Source organism: Tachypleus tridentatus, chromosome 9, assembly GCF_004210375.1.
Source record: "Tachypleus tridentatus isolate NWPU-2018 chromosome 9, ASM421037v1, whole genome shotgun sequence".
Lineage (NCBI taxonomy): Eukaryota > Metazoa > Arthropoda > Merostomata > Xiphosura > Limulidae > Tachypleus > Tachypleus tridentatus.
Genome location: NC_134833.1, coordinates 93,047,031 through 93,072,257, shown reverse-complemented (window position 1 = coordinate 93,072,257; position 25,227 = coordinate 93,047,031). Strand labels below are relative to the sequence as shown.

At 35.0% G+C, this 25,227-nt stretch overlaps 1 protein-coding gene across 1 annotated transcript in view; it reads right to left on the bottom strand.

Moving 5' to 3' along the window:
• Positions 1-25,227, bottom strand: part of LOC143225765 (tensin-2-like) — a 228,808-nt gene that overhangs the window by 36,760 nt on the left and 166,821 nt on the right. The window contains 1 exon segment of the mRNA XM_076455743.1: positions 7,353-7,391. Coding sequence (XP_076311858.1) covers positions 7,353-7,391 — 39 coding nt within the window.

The window sequence follows — 25,227 nt, the reverse complement described above, 5'->3', positions numbered from 1 at the left end:
AATTAATGAATGCCGCTACACACTCTTCCTAAAATTCCTAAGTTCTCGCCCCCTGGTGGTACATCACTATATCTGTGGACTCACATCAGTAAAAAAACTGGGTTTCAATAACCGAAGTGTGATTTCAAAGCAAACGAACACAAGTTCCAATCAAATATAAATTTCAATCAAATCATAAAATAAATATGTAATTACAACACAGAAGAATCATTTACAGTAGAAAGACTTACAGCAGTAAGTCTAGATTTACAACGCTAAAATCGGCAGATAGCCCAATGTGACTTTGCTATAAGAACACACACACACACTTACCTGTGTCTGGCCTAATCACTTGTAATCCGGTCTATCACAATTAATATTACTGTGCAAAAGAAACGTTAAAATCCCGTTCATAATGTTATTAAGATTGTGTAAACACTTCCTAATCCTATGTATCACAATAATATGATTAGGCATACATTTTGGAATCCGATCTATCACTAACATAAAGTATAATATTTGGACTCTAAATACTTTATCTTGTTTTATCCAAAATATGATGTATGAGTTCAATGTATCGTTTCAATTTCAGAAAGTGATGTATCATATTAATATGATGGCGTATGCATCAGAATCAGATGTTTCATGATCATATGAGAATATATACTGTGAACTTATACACATGAAACATGGAATAAATAATGTTCCTGTTTTGATACAGATGAAATTAAACTCTGTGATAAGATTATTCCTGTATATTTATATTAAAACTAATATGTATTATAATTCCCCAGTTTTCAACATATGCGTATGTGTGTATTTTCTTTTTGCAAAGCCACGTTGGGCTATCTGCTGAGTCCGCTCAAGGGAATCGAACCCCTGATTTTAGCGTTGTAAATCCGTAGACTTACCGCTCTACCAATGGAGGACTTTCAAGATATAACCTAACCTTAAATAACAAGGGCTTGCAAATTTAAACTTCATAAACGTTATTTTGGTTTCAGTAACGGATTTTTCACAATTCAACTTTTTTTTTGTTTGGAATTAAGTATAAAACTACACAACAAGCTATCTGTATCGAATCCCGGCTTCTAGTGTTGTAAGACTTCAAAATATTAAAAAACAACTTTCTTTTCAATTTGATTAAATCTTTGTAAAAATGCATGCGTTTTTTTATTTTTTTATGTTTTAAACAAAAATTAAAATAGAACTAGTAACTACTATATTTATGGCTTTTTCGAAACGTTTTGCTGGGTACAACTGTAAAGGCATTAATAAACGAAATATTTTTTGTATACATAGAAGGTTGAAAAGCTGTTGTAGATAATAGCATATTTTTTATTTCGCGAGAAAACTACAAATATGAAAGTTATTAAATTTATCTGTTATGTCTACATGTTTTAGCGCGAAATTACTAATAGGCTACATGCACTTTTCTGTCACGGTGAATCAAATCATGGATTTTAACACTGTAAATATTACCAAGGACCTGCTGCGTGAATTTCTCCTAAACATTACAACTGTTACTAGAACTACTTATCGGTGAGAGGAAGCAGTACAGGTTGTTCTACTGGACATGTAATTCAAGTGAGAGAAAAACATCTAGGCTGTTATAAAGTAAAATTGATATACATAGAAATATAGACTTCAGTTGAAAAAACACTTATCGAGATTTATATTTTGATAAATTTGAATCAATGCTTTAAACTGAAGTTCCTGTGTATTTCATTTTATCTATATATATATATCACTTTCTGACCAGAATAGCCTATATTTTCTGGAACACAGGATATCCTTCAACTTGTTTATACACCTCTCTTTAAACAAGAATAAATTTACAATATCCATTATATATATAGATAGAAAGTAAGACACTCGACTTATGATTCCGAGGGTTGCGGGTTCGAATTCCCGTCACATCAAACATGCTCGCCCTTTTAGCAGTGGGGCCTTATAATGTGATGGTCAATCCCACTATTCGTTAGTAAAAGCGTAGCCGCCCTTTTAGCAGTGGGGGCGTTAGAATGTTTCGGTCAATCCCACTATTCGTTGGTAAAAGAGTAACCCAAGAGTTGGCGGTGGGTGGTGATGACTAGCTGCCTTTTCTTCAGTTTCACAATGCTATATTAGGAACGGCTAGCGCAGTTAGCCTTCGAGTAACTAGCTTTGCGCGAAATTCGAAACAAACTAAATAAATAGAAAAAGAGAGAGAGGAAAACAGCTTTTGTGGTTGTATATCTACATTATTTCCGAGATACGAGGCTTAATTATGAAGACGACTGGATAAACTCCTGAGACGTATACAAGTACTGTATCCCAGTTAATGTAAACATGTGAAACGTTACTTGCCATTCCTATCCCAATTAATGCAGAAATGTAAAATTGTACTTGTCATACCTCAAACTCTTAACTACAGTAATTACTTCACTTTATTTCTTCATATACTAATAAACATATCATTAGGTGGTTCTTATAGGCCGAACTCGCTACGGTGTTATTATACGCCACAAACTTCTAATTTCATTAATATAACTATAAATATCAACTTAATTGCGTCAATATGTATATTCTATAAAAACTAGACGAGTGGGAACCGGATATGATACACCAGCAAACTCCTTTTTATCAGCATGATCAAAGCAATTATGCCAGCAAGTAAACCCATATATTTATGTTAACAGAGCAGTATATGTAGTTTTAACCCTGATACTACAAGCAGCAACTGACACAAGTTAATTTATAATGACGATCTTCAGAACACAAGTCTTCCGTTCATGAAGAATTGTTTAAATGACTACCCTTCAGCTTCTGGCGTATGAATATATCATGCTTTTCTATCTTCTCGTAGTATTTATTTTGAATTTATTTTTTGCTCTGCATATGTGCATGTTTTTCGTAGCACATGATCAACAGTACCACTATGTTCATTTCATTCTCAGCTAACTTTGTTCCTCTGCTGTTCTCAAATAGATAATACTGGTTACCGCTCGGGTAGAAAAGATGGTTAATCTATACGACACATTGCGTAAAAATGTAGACAGCAATGCTCTCCAACGCTTATTCGGGTGATATATAGAGGGTACAGTCACGTGAACTTAAATCCTAACGAGAATGGCCAGTCACGTGTATCAATTGTTGACCTAAGTAAATGTCAGGTGTCTTTTGAACTAAAGTATATCCCATTTAGTCAGCCTGTGTTTCGAAAAGTGTTCGCAGTAAAATATTACATTTTCGTAATAATAAATGTAGTTTTAGATACTGTTTCTATAATCTCAAGCCTCAGCTTATAATTGTGCAAGATCTTACAACACAGCCTCTTGAAATGGGAATTATGTAGTACGATGGTCATTAGACAGAGCATGACTGGATATAGAAATATGGATTGTAATTACGTGATAAAGCTCCAAATTCATTTTAATATAACGTACTCAACCTCTGTCTCTGTATGTGTATACATACGTGCACGAGTGAACCTGATCTTCCCAGGTCGAACACAACGACCAAACGTTGATACAGCAACGACGTCAACAACGAATTGCTAATCTTCGTGTAGTTATTAGAATAATATTTCCTCTAAGACTTCAAACCCTATGAACAAAAAACAAACAGTTGCAAGAAGAAGAGAATCCTACAAACACAATACCATATATATTCCTGATCTATCCATATGTTCATCCCAATTCAGCAATAAATGTTCTAATTTCAGTGTAAAATATGATCATTTACCCATCTGGTACGTCTTCAATCTCGAAGCCCACCATAATAAATCCATAGATAGATCAAAATTTATTTATAAAAAAGGAAACTGAAATAAGTTTACAAACATCGTTAATAATTTACTACCGAACTAAACAATGAATAAAGTCCAGAAACCGTCAGATGTAAACGACTACTGTCAAACAATTATTAAGTGTCTTACAAAAGTTGCAGATCAGTCCATACCAAAATAATATCAATTCACAGTAGATGGCAACCCTAAGTACAAATAAGAAATGCGATTAAACAACGTAGACGCGTGTAAAAAACATAAATAAACATTAGAGACCCGCATACCAAAACGCAGCTAAATACACTGAATAATAAAATACGAAACGAAACAAAACAATTAAAACGAGATAAATGGGATTCCTACTGCTTGCAATTAAATAAACATACAGATTCAAATAAATGATAGACACGTTTGAAACAATTTACAAACAATAAAAATTTCCATAAAACCTATCCAACACTAAATCATACAAACAAGATACGGTTTACCAACATATACAAAAAAAGCAGAAGCTTTCAAAGAGCATTTAAAAACACATTCCGAAAACATAACGAACTAGATATAAATTGTAAGTATTTTAATACAGTACTTTTTATAAAAGAAACACTATTTCAATACAGTAAATTAGAAAATATTACGAAATAAATACTTTTACCCGTTATAGCTGATACCATTAATCCTCAAAATTTAAAACAAAAAACAAACATGATTTAGCCAACAAATTATAAATATAGTCATAAAAGTGAACGTTATCACATCTATAAAATATACTAAAAACAAAACACCAGAAGATAGTATGCAAGCCATTCTCCTCAGAAAAGGTACTCAGAGATTGTTTGTCCACTTAACAACACTGTTATTTATCCTTGAATTCTCTGAAGCAAGCAAATGTCCTTACGTTCGTATAGGAAGGACACCCAGCGAGTAAACCGGAAAGCTACGGTCTAGCTAGCTTGACCTGCTGCACAGACAAAAGTTTAATATTTCTATAAAATTCCTATAAATAAACGTCAAAATTACCAAAAGTACAAAATGAACACTTCAAATTCCGTGAAGTGTTTGAGCTCTAATTTCGTTTTTGAATTATCTAGCATTTAACTGTAAATAAATAAATGATCAAGGAGAAGAAAAACGTCTATATATAACATCTGATCCTCTCAGATCGCGCAAGCACGAGCAAACACCTATCATATTCCACAAAACAACAAAAATCGGACTGAGAAATCCGATACAACGAATGAATAACTTCCAAATAAACTAAGGTTATTCAACAAAGCAAGTCTAGGATATTTAAAAATATCCGTAGTATGTATGATTTGAGTAATATACTATAGTGATTTTATCGTCAGTGTTAAAAATATTTTAATGTTGATGTTTATTTTAATTTTTTAAAATTAGGTTTTGAGTTGAAACATTAAGTAATAAGATAACTTTTTGTAACCTAAATTTTTAAAGAAGTATTTCAAAGCATTAAAAAATGTCTATTGTGGCTCTATTTTTTATGACCTGGTTGGCACCACTAGTCATTCCCCTTGCACACTTCTTATACTCAGTTATTATCATTGGTTATTCTAGTGACGATCTGCTAATGTAACGGTTGGCATCATCGGTTACCATTCTACAACAATTGTTATATTCGGGTTTGCTCAAGTTGACACTATTAGGTATTCCCCTCACAACTTTCTTGTATTTGGGCTAGCACCATCAGTTATCTCCTAGTAACCTTCTCGTGCCAAGATTAATACCACCAGTTATCATTCTAGCACTTTTCTTATGTCCAGATTGGCACCATTATTTGTCCAATTAACACTTTGGTTGGAATCATTCATTGTCATCGTAGCAATCTTCTTATACGCAGGCTTGCATCACCAGTTATTCAGTTAATATCTTTCCTACGGTATGATTGATTAGCACTATCGGTTTATCGTCTTAGTATTCTAGTTACAACTCGATTAGCACCGGATGTTAACGAACTAACATCCTTCACTGATGACGAGAAAAATATATATGTAAAAACGGCTGGTTTGGGTTGAGAAAATTGTTTATGGAGAGGAGCAAACAATGTTTCTTCTTAGGACTAAGTTGGTATTATCGTTTATCCTTTTACTACACATCTTGACTCAAGCACTTAAAGATTTTGATTTTTTGAGAGAACAGTGAGATTTCAAACAGTTGTGTACTATTTAATTACTCATGTTACGTACCGATAAAAGTGTCTCTGCAACAGTTTTGATAATAAAAGTGAAAAATTACGTAAATTATAGAATTGAAGCTTCTGAATATTAGTAAAGAGGTAAACATGTAACTTACAAGTCTTGAACCTGAGTCATACCCTTCAAGTTAAAATTCAGATAAGTCTGTCCATTATAATTATACTACTATTAAAATAAACTGAGTCGAACTCACGGGCAGATTGATTTTTATAATTATATTTTAATGATGTTGACCTTCTCAATCTGATTCTCAGCCGAGGTCAAAGTTAATGTGATGAATTTAAAAATAACCGCTCAAGTACAAAATCTGTAGTCACAACAAAAGTTTTGTTTGGTTTTCGCCTGGTATTTTACAAGTTATTTGATTGTGTACACTGAACTTGTTATTAATGAAAATCGAATTATTTTCTACATGTATTTTTTTTATATATAACATCTTTTGTAATTTTATAAACTTTTATTGGACGGAAAGCTTTATTAAAATATGTTCTACAAACTTTTGTTTTCAAATCCGATTTCCGGAGTTTCCATGACTACGTGACGTATGAAAATGATTTCGTCTGAAACACATGGTTATTTATAATAGCAAACAAGTTAAAAATCATGTTTAACCCCACGTAGCTCGATGTTGTTTGAAGTTTTCTTGAATCATCACGACCCGGAAGTAGAGAGCAATAAGTACCTTTGATGTGTACTGTTTCTAGGTTGTATACCCAAACTATCTGGGATTTAAATGTAATACCTAGCGTCTAGCTTTTAATGTACAGGGTGGCCTGTAAGTTACTACCCATCCATATATCTTATGTATCCAGTGTATCTGTGTGCTGTCCCTCATTCTCGCTGCATAATATTATGCGACACCATGTTCTGTGAGACATTTTCCTCAACGTAACAGGGGTTATTGTTCCAAATGCCGCGGTAACAGCTGCCTTCAATTCATCATTAGTATTATAACGTTGTTTATAATAACATATGAATGGGTAGGGACTTACGGGCCACCCTGTACACTGTTTCTAAACTGTATGTTTATACTATCTGAAGGACTATTAACCGGAAACACAGGATGTTAACTGTAATAACTGGCGTCTAGGCTTCATACGTTCTGTTTCTATGTTGTATAACATTTATTAGTGACAGAATATTGTCAGGACTTAGGAATATTATCACCTGGAAACACAGAAGTTAATTGTATTAACCAGTTTTGATGTGTCCTGTTTCAAGGTATGTACAATGCAGCACGATAGTTCCACCACTCGATGTAATTCTATTATATAGTGTTACAACTTGTTCGTTACAGAATACCTTATAATCACACACACAAATATAAATATACAAGTTTGTTAACAAACAAATTGATCCGGATATGTTCGTTACATTAAAAACAAACTTACCAGTTCGTAGTTGACAGAAGATTCACATGATGCTATGACCTGTAAAGAACAACAATCCATTGTTACGTGTTTCCTTCTAATCATTCGAAAGCTTTCTATACAATCAATATACGGTGCACATGAATTAGTGTTTGTAATATTATGATGTTTGTTTATTAGAGTGATTAATTTTATTATGTAACGTCATGTCTCTTCTCGCCCACCCCTAGGCTCTTTTAGCGATATACAATCCCTTTTTTAGAATTTGTAACCATAAAATTTGACGAATATATGACATACGAAATACAATATACATAGAAGGAAACACACAAATGTATGTGTATATTTTTAGACCATTGTCATCTGCCTACTTAAGTGATTCACTTCAAACCACAGCTGGGGACACCCACTCCACTTACCACGTGTTCTATGGTGGACATAAAATCTTACGAAGTGAACATGTGGCAGTAAAAGTGTTTAACAACTCACGATGGTACACTATAGGACGCGGATTTCCTGGTTATGACGTCTTGAAGTGATAAAACTGTATAGGTGTATAAACTGTATATACAATAAAATATTTTCAGTTACTAATAACAGGATTTGCTATTCACTTTTTAAACAATCAATAACTGAGAAATCTGAGCAAAAAAAAAAAAACTCATTAAAAATCAGCTTTCGTACCGAAAGTGAACATCACACGTGTATTAAGAAATGTGTTTGTGTATTACAACAGGAAGTTAACCCTGCTTAATATTTTGTGTTATTGAATCTCGCAAATGTTAGTGCGGTGATAAATTCCACTGAACAGGAAGTTTTCTCACTGGCCGTGGTTTCAGCTACGTTACATATGTGATATTTCACTATTCATAGAAGCAGTTACAAAATATTTACAATTTCCATAGCTAAAAACAAAGATTGCACAAAATATAGCTCGTATCATGCACTTTTGTTTTCTTTATTTATGGTAACTATTTCTTCAGTAGTTTCCAATATTTCACATTTGACCATCTCGTACAGTTCGAATCTCGGGTTGTGCTCGTGTAGATTAATACAGCAAATGACAACATCTCTTTGTCATTACTTTTACTCTGTCAAAGTAAACCACGAATGCTGCAGTGCTTCGAAACACAAATAACTGATTGTTATATTTAAATACAAATATTCCCTCGCTCTTCAAATACAAAGAAAACACGCAGTCGAAACAAGCAGCTTTTGGGAAAGTGCGCGAGCATTTTTCGTGTCAGTCTTATACGTACAAGAAGTAAAAGGAACACGTGATTTGATCCATCATGATGTCATCCTCAGAATAACTCGATTTCTTGTAACATTTAGCCATCAACCACACATTCATTTTTGATAACTAATTTGATGACTCAACTAATGGGGGAGGGAAGGAAAACTAAATATTAAGAATGTGTTATAAAATCACACAACAAATATTAGGTTCTACAACAGTGCATGTTTAGTTTCGTCAGTCTGTGTTAACAAAGCTTTAGTTTCAAGAGATTAATCATGATCACGTGAAAAATTCTTGCTCATCCGTGTCTTACCAATCAATTAACAAAATGTTTATTAGCTAACATTCTGGAATATAGTGTGCTCTACAGTTCTAGTTTCTAATAAATGCAGTTCATTTCATTATGGCTAAAGTTAAGCAAGTAACGACGTACATATGACTATAAAAACGATTTGAACACAGTGTAAAAAAACATACGCAGAAACAAGTCTAAAAATGTTCCATGTGATTTCATCAGCCCCTACCATATGTAACCTACCTTATATCTGACGTAGTTTTTACTTCCCATAACTCAGTTAAAACTAATATTATCAAACTTGTGTTAATCCGCCTTCACTTTAAGATAAGTCAGGATTAGTTTGTATACCTGCTGTTTGTAACAATTCCGTAACCGATGTTTGCCATCGTTTCGAGTTCTCAACAGTATGTTAACATGAGCACTATTTATTCAGTGATCCAATATTTATTTAAGAATTTCTTCCGTAAACTAATTCAAAGCTGTAACAGGAACACCCACAGTTACACAGGTAGATATAACTAGAACAACCTATTTAGAATGCTTTAATTCCTACATAACTTCCTGTGACAAGAACACCTACAGTTACACAGGTAGATATAACTAGAACAACCTATTTAGAATGCTTTAATTCCTACATACCTTCCTGTGACAAGAACAACTACAGTTACACAGGTAGATATAACTAGAACAACCTATTTAGAATGCTTTAATTCCTACATACCTTCCTGTGACAAGAACAACTACAGTTACACAGGTAGATATAACTAGAACAACCTATTTAGAATGCTTTAGTTCCTACATACCTTCCTGTGACAAGAACAACTACAGTTACACAGGTAGATATAACTGGAACCGCCTATTTAGAATGCTTTAATTCCTACATACCTTCCTGTGACAAGAACACCTACAGTTCGGAGACGCACTTCGGACTGTCGGTGGAGGGTTCTTTATTTTCTTTCTTCCGCCGAAACAAGTCCACGACATGGCGAATTTCTCAAGTTTCAACTTAAAAACTTTTCTTGCCGCGGAATTTTCATTCAACCAAACAAAAATTCTCCACCAGTTTTTAAAGGGCGTCCATTCGTTGTTGTTAGTTATTGTGTATTTTTTAATATTCGTTGTGATTTTTTATTAACGTACTAGAGACGATAGAATTTAGAATAGACTGTTCAAGAACGTTTGTTTAAAAAATAAAGTCACGTTGTCAATTTTATGTTCTTGTTCCACATAAGATTGTATCAAAAATATTTTCAACACAAAGATTGGTATATTATAGAAGTTAGGAAAAGTCTTGGATTCATCAACGCAAATTAGGCTTTTAAAATTATTTATTAATAAAGCAAATGAAACCTTAATTTATCTATGAAAGACATGTAGGTACTAGCTCTCTCCTGTAAACAGTTTATATGGAATACATCTAGTTATTGACGTTAAACCGTTCTAACCTGACCTGGGCTGATGGAGATCCGCTACTTGTTAGCCAATAGCATCTTTAATTTTTACAGCTTTTCAATCCAGAGTTAAAAATTCAGTTCTGTCTACTTAGGTCAGCAGAGGTTCCCCGTTTTTGAAGACAGTGTTCTAAGACTATATTAATGTGTTAAACAACATTTTTTCATTAATTTCCGTCTTCAAAAAGGAAGTTTATTTCATCAAGATTTTCACATGACACGTCACGAGTTTGAATAACAGAAGCGCAAGTTATAGTTCCAGTGACGAAAAATAGGCATTTTTAACTTCCGTTTCCACAGAAAAAATATCTTTCCTCAACGTCTTACAAACACTTTACGTGCTCCTTGAAACAGATTAAGTAAATGGTTCCGTTCGTTCAGAAAGAAATGTTATTTACGTCCGTTTCCACAAAAGTGATTTTCTTTTTCCAAACGTACTACGAAATAAATCACAAGCTCCTTACGAGAATGCACACAATTATTTCTAATTACTGAGGCAGTCCAACTATCACTTTTAAAGTATACCATATAATTACAAGACGTCCAACATTTTTATTTAATGGATGTTCACACTATACAAAAGCACATACGTAGAAAAATCGCTAAAGAGAAGGAACTTAAGTAGCTATCCTTTAGATTCAGCTCAACTAGTGTTTCACGAAACTTCGAAAGCTAGAAACACTTCAGCATGTCCAGCCTGGTTATTTTATTGATGCGTCATGTGTTCCCTCCTAGCGAAAATTGTTCTGTTGGGGTAACCTTTTCAAAATCAGGTTGAGTTTCACAATTTCTTGCAACACTATGGTGAACGGTACTTACAGATACATAATTTAATATTTATGTTGTTCAATAAAACAATATTCGCACAGATCATACAGTTAGGGTTACATTGAGACTGTAATGGAAAACACTCTTTGTAACCAATTTATCTAATAGATATAATGTCCCGTCAGCCACGGTCTAGAGGGAGTGAAAGAGCGCGCGCCTGCGGCACGTTCTGCTCCCGGCTGGACAGCAACAAACTCATACGAAAGAATTCACAGCATCACGTGACCATTCCACCGGTACTAAAAAAGGTCTGTGTGTTCGTTCAGCCGTTCATGGTCTAATTAGATGTAAGTGGTGTAACAGTTTGGATGTATATTATGATGGACAGGGTATACTTTACTTACATTAACTATATAACATAAATTCATATATATAGTATTTAAACGTCGAAGTTCTACTGTCGTCTCTGTCAGGGTTGAAAGTATCAGCGAAGTCTCAGTTAACACAGCACAATATAGTGCGAAGGTTAAAGTAATATTCTGATTAAGAAGGATAAAATTTAACTGTTGAACGTCAAACATACAACCTAGTTAGCTGATCTCTTTGATGACTTTAAACTCGATGAAGGAAGGGACCATTGCACAATTCTTTGTATCTAATAATAAGATAATAACACTCAAATCAAGGGGAAGTATAAGCCCTGCAACAATACGCATGAAACTTACTTTCAAGACCAATGTTTATACACAGAGTATCAAACACTGTGGACCTCTTTCTTTCTTATTCCACCATAGTTTAACCTCAAGCTCTGTAACGTTATTATTTGTTTGAATTCCTCCTCGAAAAGTATCGAAATCTCAAACAGAAGTCTGTAACTGAACAGTTTATCCCTTAATGAGTTTCTCGGTTGGAGATGCCTTAAGACAAAGTTTATCTACAAATATGTAGGAATGCAATATCAACATCACACAACAACAGCCAGAGGTTACAATTACCGAACCTGTTTGAACAAGAACAAACATAGCCATAAATAGTAAAGATAATCGTGTGTGTTCGTTATTAAGCGTGAAGCTACACAATACATTATCAACACTGTTTTCGCCATAGGGACTGAACCTAAAACTGTAGCCTACTGCTGAGCCACAGACAGTGTTGTAGATGAAACATATTGTTCACGTGTTCATTTCACGGCTTTCAGGATATTGAAGTTATGTATTGATTAATTAAAACCAATCAACATTCGACACGTTTAATAAAAAAGGGAGGAGCTATATTTTGAAAATAGTTTTTTTTTTTTTTAAGATATTTTCTACTTATGTTTTTTGGCAAACAACCATTTTTTCCAACCTAAACCACTAAAATCAAAGTCACGTTGTACAGCTGCTTATCCAAATACAGCATTCAAAAGTTGTTGTTTTTTTAATGAAGGTCTCTCGGTAAAGCGAGACCTGAAAGAAATAACTGATATGTTTTATTTTTATGTAAATTCTATCGTTTTCTTGATCCCGATAACACAGGAACCTTTGACCTAGCTTCAGAGCTTATAAAAATATCTGAACGCTCTATATCAGTAAGATATACGTTACATATGTGGAGACTCAATTACTAAAAGCCCGACATGGCCAGGTAGTTAAGGCACTAGACTGGTAATCCGAGGGTCGCGAATTCGAATCCCTGTCACATCAAATATGCTCGTCCTTTCAGCCGTGGGGGCGTTATAACTATTCGTTAAAGAGTAGACCAAGCGTTGGTGGTGGGTGATGATAACTAGCTGCCTTCCCTCTAGTCTTACACTGCTAAATTAGGGACGGCTAATGCAGGTAGCTCTCGTGTAGCTTTGCGCGAAATTCAAAAACAAACAATTACTACAGTAAAGATCAGTATGTTTAATGTTACAAAATGTTACTCTGACGTCACAAAGTTTTCTTTGTTTTGTAATTGTAATTACATCGTTAGTTTCTACGCTTCAGTCTGGAAAGCTTGTAATATTTTTGTCTATTAATCATAAAACTGATGACAAATTTGGTGAAAATCACATATTGTTAATAATAAAATGTTGTTACTTATAATACCAACACATGTATTGATGATAGAGACACGATATAATTTTGTTATTTACAAGACCAACACGTGTATTAATAACATAGTGGTAGTACAAATCTGAAGCCGACTAAACTTTATTTAGAATAACAACACGTGTATTATTGGCATAGTGGCACATTCATGCTGTTAGAAAAACACGTAGGTTCAAGAAGTCTTGATAGAAATGAATAAACTGGTATTCTCAGTTTGCCCCTGCATAAGAAAGGTTCACTTTTCAAAAGCGCTCGGGTTATAGGGTTTTATTCAATTCATTTATATAGTGGTAGTAGTACAAGTTTACGGATGGCTACTCTGTTATGTACAATAAATACCAACATGTGTACTCGTACGTTAACAGTAGAAGCTTAAAGCTCTCAGTAAATTTTGTATAATAAAACCCGTGTATATTGATAGAGCAGTAGCTCAACCTTGAAGCTAACCACACCTTTTTGTGTAAAAACACCTACATGTTGGAAACAGATTAACATGGCTCCCGTTTGATTTGCTCATCTGTATACTGGATTAGGGTTAACTATCACAAAGCGTAAGGTTGAAGAACTCTGGTGCCATGTTAATAAGCGAAAGCGGCAATTGGAAGTATGTAACTAAAATCACCGAAAAAAATATTACTCGATTTTATTTACTCGACAATTAGAATAAATATAGTTCTACATTTCGACTTCCAGTTAAAGTAGCTTTGATGTACTGTAATAGACGTAGTTTTAACTTACACAGTATAAACCGAGAGCTTCTTGATGGGAAAAACTGGAAAAACTATGCGACCTAGAATAACAATACTTAAACTATTCGTTCTAAACTTGTGATGCGCATGTGTGGCTAGAGAAGCGCGAAAACTTTCCTGGCGGTACACAAGAACCTATGAAAAACATTAACAAAATGCTTAATGACAGTTTTGGTGTGTTATTAACGTATATTCCACTAACGAACACTCAATATTCGTGTATTGTTGACTCATTATTGAATTACTTTTTTATTAATATAAACCACTCTTAATTTGTTTACAGCTATTTATATACCTAAAAAAAGGTTTGTCTGGAAGCACGCAGCATAAAAAGGTTGGAAACCATTGAAACTACGTATCATGGACGTATTTTTACATTTGCTAATTTGCGTCATTTGCTTTTCCTCGCAAAAGTAGATGTTTCTCTATTTCTTTATCTTCTTCACTAAAGAACAAATACAACTACCGTATTTTGTTAACAGGTTTCTCACACAGTCGTTTCTCTTCCACATACTGATCTCTATCATAATCAAAATCAAAGATAAGTCTACTACTGGTATCTTTTACTTTTTTCGACATTATTTTAAAAAAAGCATTCAAATCAAAAGAATAAATAACAATCCTGAAATTAATAGCACTTTTCAAGAGAAATTACTTACTATCTCTTAGTAACGTCTAAAAACATAACTATATAAATTAGTACTTAGTCCATTTATATGATGTTTTCCCTCCAAACATGGCTGGTGTTACAAACGTATAATTACTCACAAGCCACTGTGTTATAATTTACTGTAAAACAACTTAAAGCCACCATGGACATTTAGAAATGCCTGTGAAGTTCAACATAAATCTTTTACGTGCAAGTGAAAATACATCGTAGTGGTATAGCTGACACATATAGCACAATGACTGACAGTAAGTTTATGTACACGAACACAGATTTTCTTGAATAACATGTTGTTGTTTTAATATACAGCTACAAGTTTGTTTAGAATAAAAACAAACTAAATTCTATTTTGCAACTTGAACCAAACCTAATGCATAAGTAGGCTAAATGACCAAAATCGAAGACCAAAAGTGTAACACCCCTAAATTTTCGCTACTGAACAGATAAAGGTTAGACAGTCATCAGCAAGTGCCATTGCAAGAGCTATGTTTGGACCTTTCAACAGAATAACTGGATTAACTATTACTTTTATATCGTGCTTACAGCTGAAAGTACAATCCATGTTCATGAAAGACACCACGTCTCAAACCTATGATTATTCGATTAGTATCACTAGACTACGCTGGGTCTGTGAATCTTTTAATAAACTTTAATTGTTTTGTAAGCTGTTCTACTATGAATCTGTTTTTAAAAAATCTCAAAAGTGATTCTTACTTTCTGCTTAAACAGAAGAAAAAGCAATAACTTATTATAATTAGTAAAAGTATGACTCTACTTTAAGGCTAGCTATAAAGGATAAGTTTTCATATTCTAAAAAAAAAAACATTATAAAGCGCGAGAGCAACAGATGATAGCTCTTGGATTCATTGTTTGTGTAATTTCAAAAAATATTGAAATATCTTATGTTCTTTATTTGCTTTTAATTCAAAATTTAATGAGATATTTTTTACACACTTAGATGACAATTAATGTAAAGGTTGTAAAATCAAATAATACTCTTAACACTTACGACATACATATCTATAGATGGAGCTTCGATAAATATGTCTAAATTAACTAAATAATATTTATATCTTAAGAGAATTACCCATAATGTTTTAATAATTTAGTTATTTGAATAAAGTTTGGTAGTATAAATGGTGTCTCAATTTATACTGTGTCTGTCATATCTAAGAAAAACTCTGGCAATAATCGAAAGGCTTTGTCGGCACAAGATATAGCAGGAATAATGTGGTTGACATATTATTGCAATACATATAAACTCCTCTTTACTTTTAGACACAAGTTCTTAACAGTAATTAGTAATGTTGTTTTCTCCTATTGACATCGTGTTTCCTTGACCCACCTTGAGATAAAGACTACCTTACTTATTTAGTCAGTTCTTTTGCATAATGAGGAAGTTAATTCAATAAAATAATAAATAATGATATTTTGTGTTAAAATATATAATATAGTGTTAATAATTTCGCAGTTCTGGTGTGTGTATTTTGACATAATGAAATGGATGAAAAACATTTAATCAACTTAATCCAGTGCACTATAACAGTCGTTGTCAAGTGCTTTAATAATATAAGCAGTGGTTTAACCCAGCCGGTGTCAACAACTCTCACGTTGAGCGAAAGGTCTCGTTGGCACTGGATGTAACAGACATAGCGTGTTTATCGTGTTATTATACATTCTTCTTTCTTTTAAATCGGAAGTTCGTATTAATAATTTAATTAATATAGACACACACACAAACAGATATTACAAAACTAATTAATTTTTTGTCGTTTTGAACTACTTTTATTAAGAGATGCTGTAATAAATTCAGAAACTAATTTACCTTCTTTGCTCACATACTCTTTCACCACAGCGCCATCGAGTGGCTTAATATCTAGTTATAATATCTGTTAGTTAAGCGATGGAAATTTCGTAGAAAAGTAGGTAACTTCTTTACAATGCACGAATTTCTTAGTTGCATGTCACTTGCTTCAACATGATTTCCTCAAAGAAGATTTTTTCCCATGTAAAGGCACAATATAAAAAATACTATTATATAATAACTTATCTAATGAGCTTAAATTAACACATTAAATTCAATGTCCCAAGGGTAAACAAAACTCTGTCCTATAGTACTGGCAACACCTTTTTAACAGCACAGTAGTTAAGTAAGAAAGAAACTGTTCTACATTTATGGAAGATTTGTTTTGTTTGTTCTAGAGCCACTCGAGGCTATTTGCTGTGTCCCTCGCGGGGAATCGAATCACGAATTTTAGCTTTATAAGTCCGCAGTCTTACCGTCTTGCCATCGGGGGACATTTTTGGGAAGTATTTATTTCGCAGGATATCAAGATATATCATGTCAGATTTTCTTACAGATACCACCCATATGAATATCTGTCATAAGAGGGTAGGTAGTTGGGGTGTGACCTTATCAAGGCTTGAGACCTGGATTTTAGACCTATAAGCTCTCAAGCATATCGCTGAGCCACTGTCAAAGTTTTGTGCTGGGGATTGTTCAAATTCCACATGTTTCTATTTGTACTTTAAATTTTCGTGTATAGCTACGACAGAGCTATCTGCGCATAGCCGTCTCTAATTTTGAGTTGATAGACTAGAGCAAAGTCAGCTTGACAAAGTACACGCCGAGAAATCTTGAGCTACTCGTTTATGGACAAGTAATAGGATTTCGCTGTCAATCTGAAAGCGTACTCGTGACTTCAGTGAGCGATCACACTAACCACTCGGGTACAACCGGGCAGTGTTTTCTAGTATCGAACAGCACAAATAGCCGTTTCAGTTTCTTGTTCATATATATAACACATACACACGTGTGAGTATAAAGTATATGCATTTATTAACGCATATACAACATATTTTTAGAAAAATAAACACGCAGCTTGAGTGACTCAAATTTTCCATCTGTGCTAGATCAAAGGAAAAACTCCAGCTGTGGCTGCCAGACATTTCTCGTGAATAGCAAACGTGTCTGAATGATGGAGTTATCCACGTCGACTAACGTAACATTCACTCTTATACATCCTTACACAGTGATGTACACAACAATACACAACGGGTGTATTTTTTTTTGTTATATACATCGATTATTATATAATGACGTACGTAACACTGACCGTATGATTTTTTTAGGGTTATATGTTTACTCAGTATATGCAGACGGAATTTGTTTGTTTTAAAATTTCGCGCGAATTTGCACAAAAGGATGGCTATAGCTATCATTAATGTTTGATCTATAAACTAGAGGGAACGCATGTAATCAACAGAACTTACAGTTAATACGTGGATTATTTTTGTCTAACTGAATAGTGGAAACTGACGGTTACTCTTATGGCACACCTGCTATCTCAAAGAGCGAAGCTCGTTTTTACGGAAAGGGAACGCGAACCATGAATCCTCGTACTCGCAATCCGGCAGTGTTAATCACTAAAGCAAACTCGTCCTATACAGACGAGAAACGAGCTCTTTGTCGTTTAACAAACGCGTCATTTTTTTATTCCCACAGGGTGGCATGCAAGAGTTCAGTTGCCTGTGTGAAGGCTATTGTTTCTAAAACGCAACTCCATATCACGTGGGCCCAGCATGACCAGGTGGTTAAGGCACTCGACTCGTAATCCGTCGGTTGGGGGTTCGAATCCTCGTCACAGCAAACATGTTCGCCCTTTCAGCCTTAGGGGGGTTATAATTTGACAGTCAATCCCACTATTCGTTGGTAAAAGAGTAGCCCAAGAGTTGGTGGTGGGTGGCGATGACTAGCTGCCTTCCCTCTAGTCTTACACTGTTAAATTAGGGACAGCTAGCGCAGATAGCCCTTGTGTAGCTTTGCGCGAAATTCAAAACAAACCAAAACCATATCACGTATATTACCTTGATGAAGCGATAACTATAAACCAATGTCGTTACAACAATTCTCGCAGAAAAAAAGTGTTTATTTTATAGTTTAGATATTTATAACCTACGAACCACTAAAGAAGTTATTAGCTTACAATGTTCATGTTGTCGTTAAAATTAAAATATTAAATCCAATACCTTCAAGCGTAAAGAAAACGTTTGTCCTAGAGAACTGAATCTGCGTTAGCCATCCCTAATTTAACAGTGCAAGACTAGAGGGAAGGCAGCTAGCCATCATCACCCATCGCCAACTCTTGGGCTAATTTTGAGTTCATACACGGTTTGTTTGTGGAATTTCGCGCAAAGCTACACGAGGGCTATCTGCGCTAGCCGTCCCTAATTTAGCAGTGCAAGACTAGAGGGAAGGCAGATAGTCATCATCGCCTACCACCAACTCTTGGGCTACTCTTTTACCAACGAATAATGGGATTGACCGTCACGTTGTAAAGCTCCCATGGCTGAAAGGGCGAACATGTTTGGTGTGTCGGGAATTCTAACCCACGACTCTAAGATTATGAGTTAAGCGCCTTAACCACTTGGCCATACCGGACCAATAGTTCATACACTAAATTAACAACAAATAGTTAGTAGCACCCACCACCTACTTCTAAGCTGCTTTATCGGATAGTACGGTTTGACTGTCACTCTTATAACTAATTTATGGCCCGAAGATTTTGTTGTCGTCGAAAGGGAACGCGAGCCACGAACTTATTTATCTTGCGGTTTGTTACAATATTATTGCGTTGATGCATATCTAAAGTAATTGTATATAGGCAAACAGGTAAGAACGTGCAGGGCGCAGGATGCTGTATCGTAAGAGGCAGCATTTCATTCACAACTTATTCTAGTACTTACGTACAGATAAAAGCTTGTGGACTGAATATAAAAATCTTCAGCTTATATGTTATCAGCAATACTCAGGACCACCAAACAGACAAATTAAATGTACCAAAGTTCACGAGCGTGTTGAGAAGGCCCAAAGGGTTATATATATATATATTTGTCGTACGTGTTATCCAAGCACGTGACTTGTTCGAAGTACAGAACAAGCTCAATAAATGTCGACAACTTTCAGTTTCCTTCGTAACCTTGATTTCTTTCCCGAATTAATACAGCAGGTGGGATCTGCTTTTATAACGACAGTAAAATACATGTTTTAGTTCCTTGACGAACTGAGTCTTCTTAAAGAGAACACAGACTGAACTTAAGATAATAAACTTAAGCACACTCTAACTTATGCTCAATGAGACTTGTTGGCTCGAGAACACACGTATTTCCGTTTTAAAATAATGGCTCGAAACTAGCAATTACTGCATATTGTATAATAACTATACATATCAGAATGGCAACACACTTGGCCAAGAATTGTTGTCAAGGTAAATACAAACTACGAAAAAAATAAAAGAAGTAAATCTCAGTTGATGACCAGCTGAGGTTAATTTCTATGTTTCTCTCTACGTCATATAGCTCACTGAGAGCATGTATTGATGAACATTATAAATACGATAAGATTAAGAAATGTTGCTACCTTCTAATAACATGATGAATGAAGTCCAAGAAATAATAACATTGTTGGACGTTTCGATGTCACTTGTTCTTGCTAAATTGCTAAGAAACTGTATGTTCTGGTATCGCTTACTGTTGCTAGGATACTAAAACTGCACGTCACGTCCAAGATGAATGAAGTCGAGAAAACGATAACGACGTTAGTAAAAAACGTTTCAATGTCACATACTGTTGCTAGGATACTACAACCACACGTTCTACCGATTTCTGTTATCGTTGCTAGGATACTAAAACTGCACGTACTTCCTATGTCTGTTACTACTGTAGAACAATAATGCTGTATTTTTTATCATTATCTAAACTGAATGACACTGACCATTTAGAGGGCTTGAGAACTATAAGCAATATCAGTTCAACAGACAAAGCAAGCGCAAGCGCGGGTCCTTATGTAACAGGATGCATGATTCTGCTAAGGCTAAAAATAGTCTAAGTGCTTCGAATGGCAACGGAAGGTCGAATCAGCACGCTCGCCTTAGTGGGACAGCTTTTGGTGTAGAGTAAGATGCGTCTGTTGCTTTTTCAATCAGAATAAACTCAAACGTGTGGCAGTCTCGTGCCAAAAACAGATTACGATGCTGTACATGGCAGTTATTCTCAACATTCGTAACTCAGCAGATATTCTGATGTGTAACTTTGGGCTTCACAACAAACAAACTGTGCCTGACGTAGAGAAGACAACTGATTGTTACTGGGTAGACGAGACACAAAAATATTTTTGTTAACTTCTGATACAATCGTCATATACAAAACATCTATCTATATTCATATTACATCAGTACCAACTGTCAGAGATATAAGCACGGTGGATAAGTTATAATGTAATTAAATCAATCATAAATGCTGTCAAATAGCATAAAAAATAAAAGTTGCAAAACTGCAGAAAAAACGTCCAGAATTGTTAGGAATAGCTTGTTGTTTTTTTATTAATTTTCAAATCGTAGATGGAAAAAATATTACGGAAAAAACAGAAGAACAATAGCGAAAGGTAATCTCTTATTTCTTAAACCTGGAACGTTCTAATATCATTTACCATTCAGCATCAGAACTGGTAGTCACCTTCCGCTACCAATCACTAAGTCTGTTTGTTTGTTTCTTCTTAATCATAAAGCTGTACGATTGGCTGTTCGTGATATACCCACCGTGGGGAATGAACCTCAAATTTTAAGTGTACAAATACTCAAGTTTGACTCATAAGTTTTGCTTTAATTTGGATATTTCCATGTTTCTTTGCAAATGTTTAAAGCTTTCAAGCATATAAACCACAAGTATGTGCTGGACATTGTGTTGGTAGAGTACTATATTCTGCAAAGCGTTCGAAATCTAGCTTTTAGAGTGCAGCTTAAAATATATTTGATAAGCCTTTGCGCCCCCTTTGTCTGATTTTCGAACGATGCTTGGGACTACATTCTAAGCCTTTCTATACTAATGACAAAGAAAAAGACGTCAAATCAAACCCTTCACAATGTACTTTATAACGTACGCTTATTTTCTATAATTAGCACTAAATTAGAAAAAGTGAATTTTTAAATAGTCAGAGAAGCTGACAATGGGTATTTATAAAAACATCTGAAGGTCGAAAAAGCATATCGACTGACGCACGTGTCACACTGACACGTAGAGTCAAGGACACACCAGCCGCTGAGGTTAATGATTTCTTACATAACAGCTTTTCTACACATGCAGACCACTCAAAAATTTTGACGATTGCTCAGACATGACGTTTTCATAACAATCCGTATTCTGTTTGAAATACTTCATTCTTATTTACTATGTGTGTGGAATACGCATTCAGCTAAAGCACCAATAAACTGTTTGCCACTTAATCATTGTGCGCGCTCACGAGAAGATAGTTTTGATACGATGGTCTACAAGGAACTCGACGAGAAACTTTGAAATCTTTCTTTGTGTTTGGTATATATCGCCATCTACTGTGAAACATTATAACTAAACTATAGAAAAAGCGTAACACTTAATAATAATATAAATTGTAAGATATAAAACAGTGGTTCTTAACCTTGTTGGAGGTATTGAACCCTGGAAGTTTCATACTTGCATTCACTGAACCCTTCGTAATTGGAAAAATAAAATATGATTTTTTCAAATTCAAACATGAGTAGATATTTTATTAGTGCACAAAATGAACCATGCATCAGTTGCACACAATATCACTGTGTTCAAAGAACAAAACCAACAAAACATGAATTTCACAAAAAAAACATAACTCAATTAATATTTACTGCAAATCATTGTGACTTTTGTTGTTGCCTTTCAGAAACAAGTTCAGAAATGTGCGGCTTCACCTTGGCAAGTGCCACTCTCATATCATTTTCGCAACAAAGTCTGTTCATTTTCGCAACAAAGTATGTTCTTTTTTTTCGTTTTTATGTCTACCATCCTCGAAAAGGATTGCTCGCAAAGATACGTTGAAACAAACGGTATAAGTATCTCAAGGGCTTTCTTAGCAATAAGAGGGTACGCTACGATTTGGTGACACCAAAACGTTGAGAGCGTTGTTGTTCCGAAAAGTTGCTGTTGAACCTGGTTCTGCTGAAGTTCAATGATTTCGTCGAGGTATTCATCATTGACATCTGCTGTCGCAACACTAAACGTGAACGGCTGTCTCACCCATGCTGGATATGACTCTCTGGTGGGGAAGTATCCGTCGAGAGACTTTGCGAGCTCATCTAAGTGCATGGCAATTGCTTACTTCAGTTCCCCGGGAACAGAAATGTCTTCGATTTCAGACACATCTTCGATCTTATTTATATAGTCGTCCAGCAGGGGAAAGTTTGCAAAGTTATCATTCTCTGTTCGTCGTTTCCATGACGGTAGCTTTTTTTGAAAAACCTTCAGGTTTTCTTCCGCTTTGATGATGTTGACTCCACCGCCCTGCATCTGTTGATTGAGATGATTGAGAGCATTGAAGATATCGGCCATGTACGCCAAAATGAGAATGAACTTAGATTTTTCGAAGAAATCTGCATGACAATGTTGGTGCTCTTGCAAAAACAGGGCTAATTCCACATGCATGGCAAAAACACGATTTAGCACCTTTCCCCGGGATAACCACCAAACGTTAGGTACAGAAGTACCTCGAATTCAGAGCCCATTTCATTACACAGCTCTTTGAAGATGCGGTGCTTCAAGGCACTATTTCACACAAAGTTCACACATTCCACTACAATTTGTAATATTTCTGCCAGTTTTGAAGGTAAGGTTTTTACTGCCAACGCATGCCTGTGCAGAACACAGTGCGTTACAATGATGTGTGGTGCGTCGGCTTTCACCAGTCACCAAAACCAGAGTTTCGTCCCAGCATGACTGGAGCTCTGTCCGAACAAACTGCAGAAACCATATTCAACGAAAGATCGTTGTTTCTCAAGAAGTCATCCACAAGTTTCTTCACGTCGGTTGCCTTAGTTGTTGTTGCAAGAGGCTTACAAAATAAAAAAATCTTTTATCTCGTCATTCTTCAAATAGCGCATGAATACAACGAGCTGGCTTAGATTGGAAACGTCGGTGGTTTCGTCGAGTTGAAGGCTGAATATTGCTGGGCTTGAAATCAGATCTGCAACTACTTGAGCCAAGATGTCATCGCTCATGTCATCCATTCTGCTGCTGATAGTGTCATTTGAAAGAGGAATTTGGGATAACTTATTTTCTTCAGCTTTTCCCAGCATGATATTCGCCATCTTCAACGCAGCTGGTTTTACCAGTACTTCACCAATGGTGTGTGGTTTGCCCTGCTTTGCGTTCAAGTACGCAACTGAGTACGATGCTGTGAGGATCGGTTTGTTGATGGGTTCAAAGCCAAGAACAGGCAAAGTAGCCTTTTCATCGAACCTGGCTCTCTTTACCTTGAATTCAGCAAACGTTGTGTTTTTGTATTTCCCATCTCTATGTAACTTTAGGGAGTGTTCTCTTAGTTTTGCCGGTGCTAGACTAGAATTTCTCAACTTGGTATCGCAAATCATGCATTGATGATGCTGACTCCCATTATGTTCCGTTATACACGTGAATCCATATTGTACGTATTCGTCCGACCACCTTCTGTTTTTGCTCAACATAGTATGAAGGGATTAAAAGATTAGGAAAAAAATCACAAATGACGCACGATTACTACAGTCACAAATCGACTGCTAAGCGCACGAAGTTCCCTGCAGCACAGATATTAAGGCCAAGTGATGTGACGTGATCAGTCGCAGCCAATGATGGTCAAGTGGAGCATGATGTCACGAATCACACGAGTGGGGTGAACGGAACGGACACACACACAGTGTGTGTGTCTTAACCTCCGCCGAACTCCTGAGACTGACTCACCAAACCCCTGGGGTTCGACTGAACCCAGATTAAGAACCACTGATATAAAACAACAGTTTTCCTACTAACATTTTCTTTCCTAGAAAACCGTATTTTTGAGTTTAGACAGAATATAGTTGAAATTCCATCATCTGTTCTGGTGTAATTAATAAAGTTTAGGGCTTATCATTTCAATTTCTTTTACATTAATGGTAAAGGCTTAGTAAAATATGTTAATTAGAAGTTTTAATTTTTTCATAATATTTCAAGAAATTAGAGAGCAAGCTTAGAATACGGCAAGTATTTGAATTCAAATTAACATTGAATAAGCTAAAAGTCATATTTATTTTCGTTTTAATTGCTAATACAATGTTTTCGTATCAGAAGGAAAGCTGGTAACACTTTAAAGTGTTTCTTCAACAATGTTTCCAATTAAAGGCAACATCTTGTCAGGTTTTACTTAAACAATGTTTATAACTTAAAGACAACTTCTTCCACAGCTGTTCTTTAACAATGCTTCCAATTAAAGACAACATCTTCTTAAGTTTTATTTAAACAATGTTTATAACTTAAAGACAAATTCTTGTAAAGGTATTCGTTAACAATGCTTCCAAATAAAAACAACATATTATTAGGTTTTACTTAAACAATGTTTACAACTTAAAGACAACTTCTTGTAAAGTTGTTCTTTAACAATGCTTTCAATTAAATACAACTTCTTGCAAAGTTTTTCTTAAACAGTGTTTCCAACTTAAAGACGTGTAATGAATGCTGTTTTTAAAAATGGTTCCAATTAAGGACATTTTTTTAAAAAACAAAACACAAAGTAGGTCTTTACTTCGTAAAAGTAATATTACAACTGATGGACCTCCAGTTAAGAAGTGATCCAAAC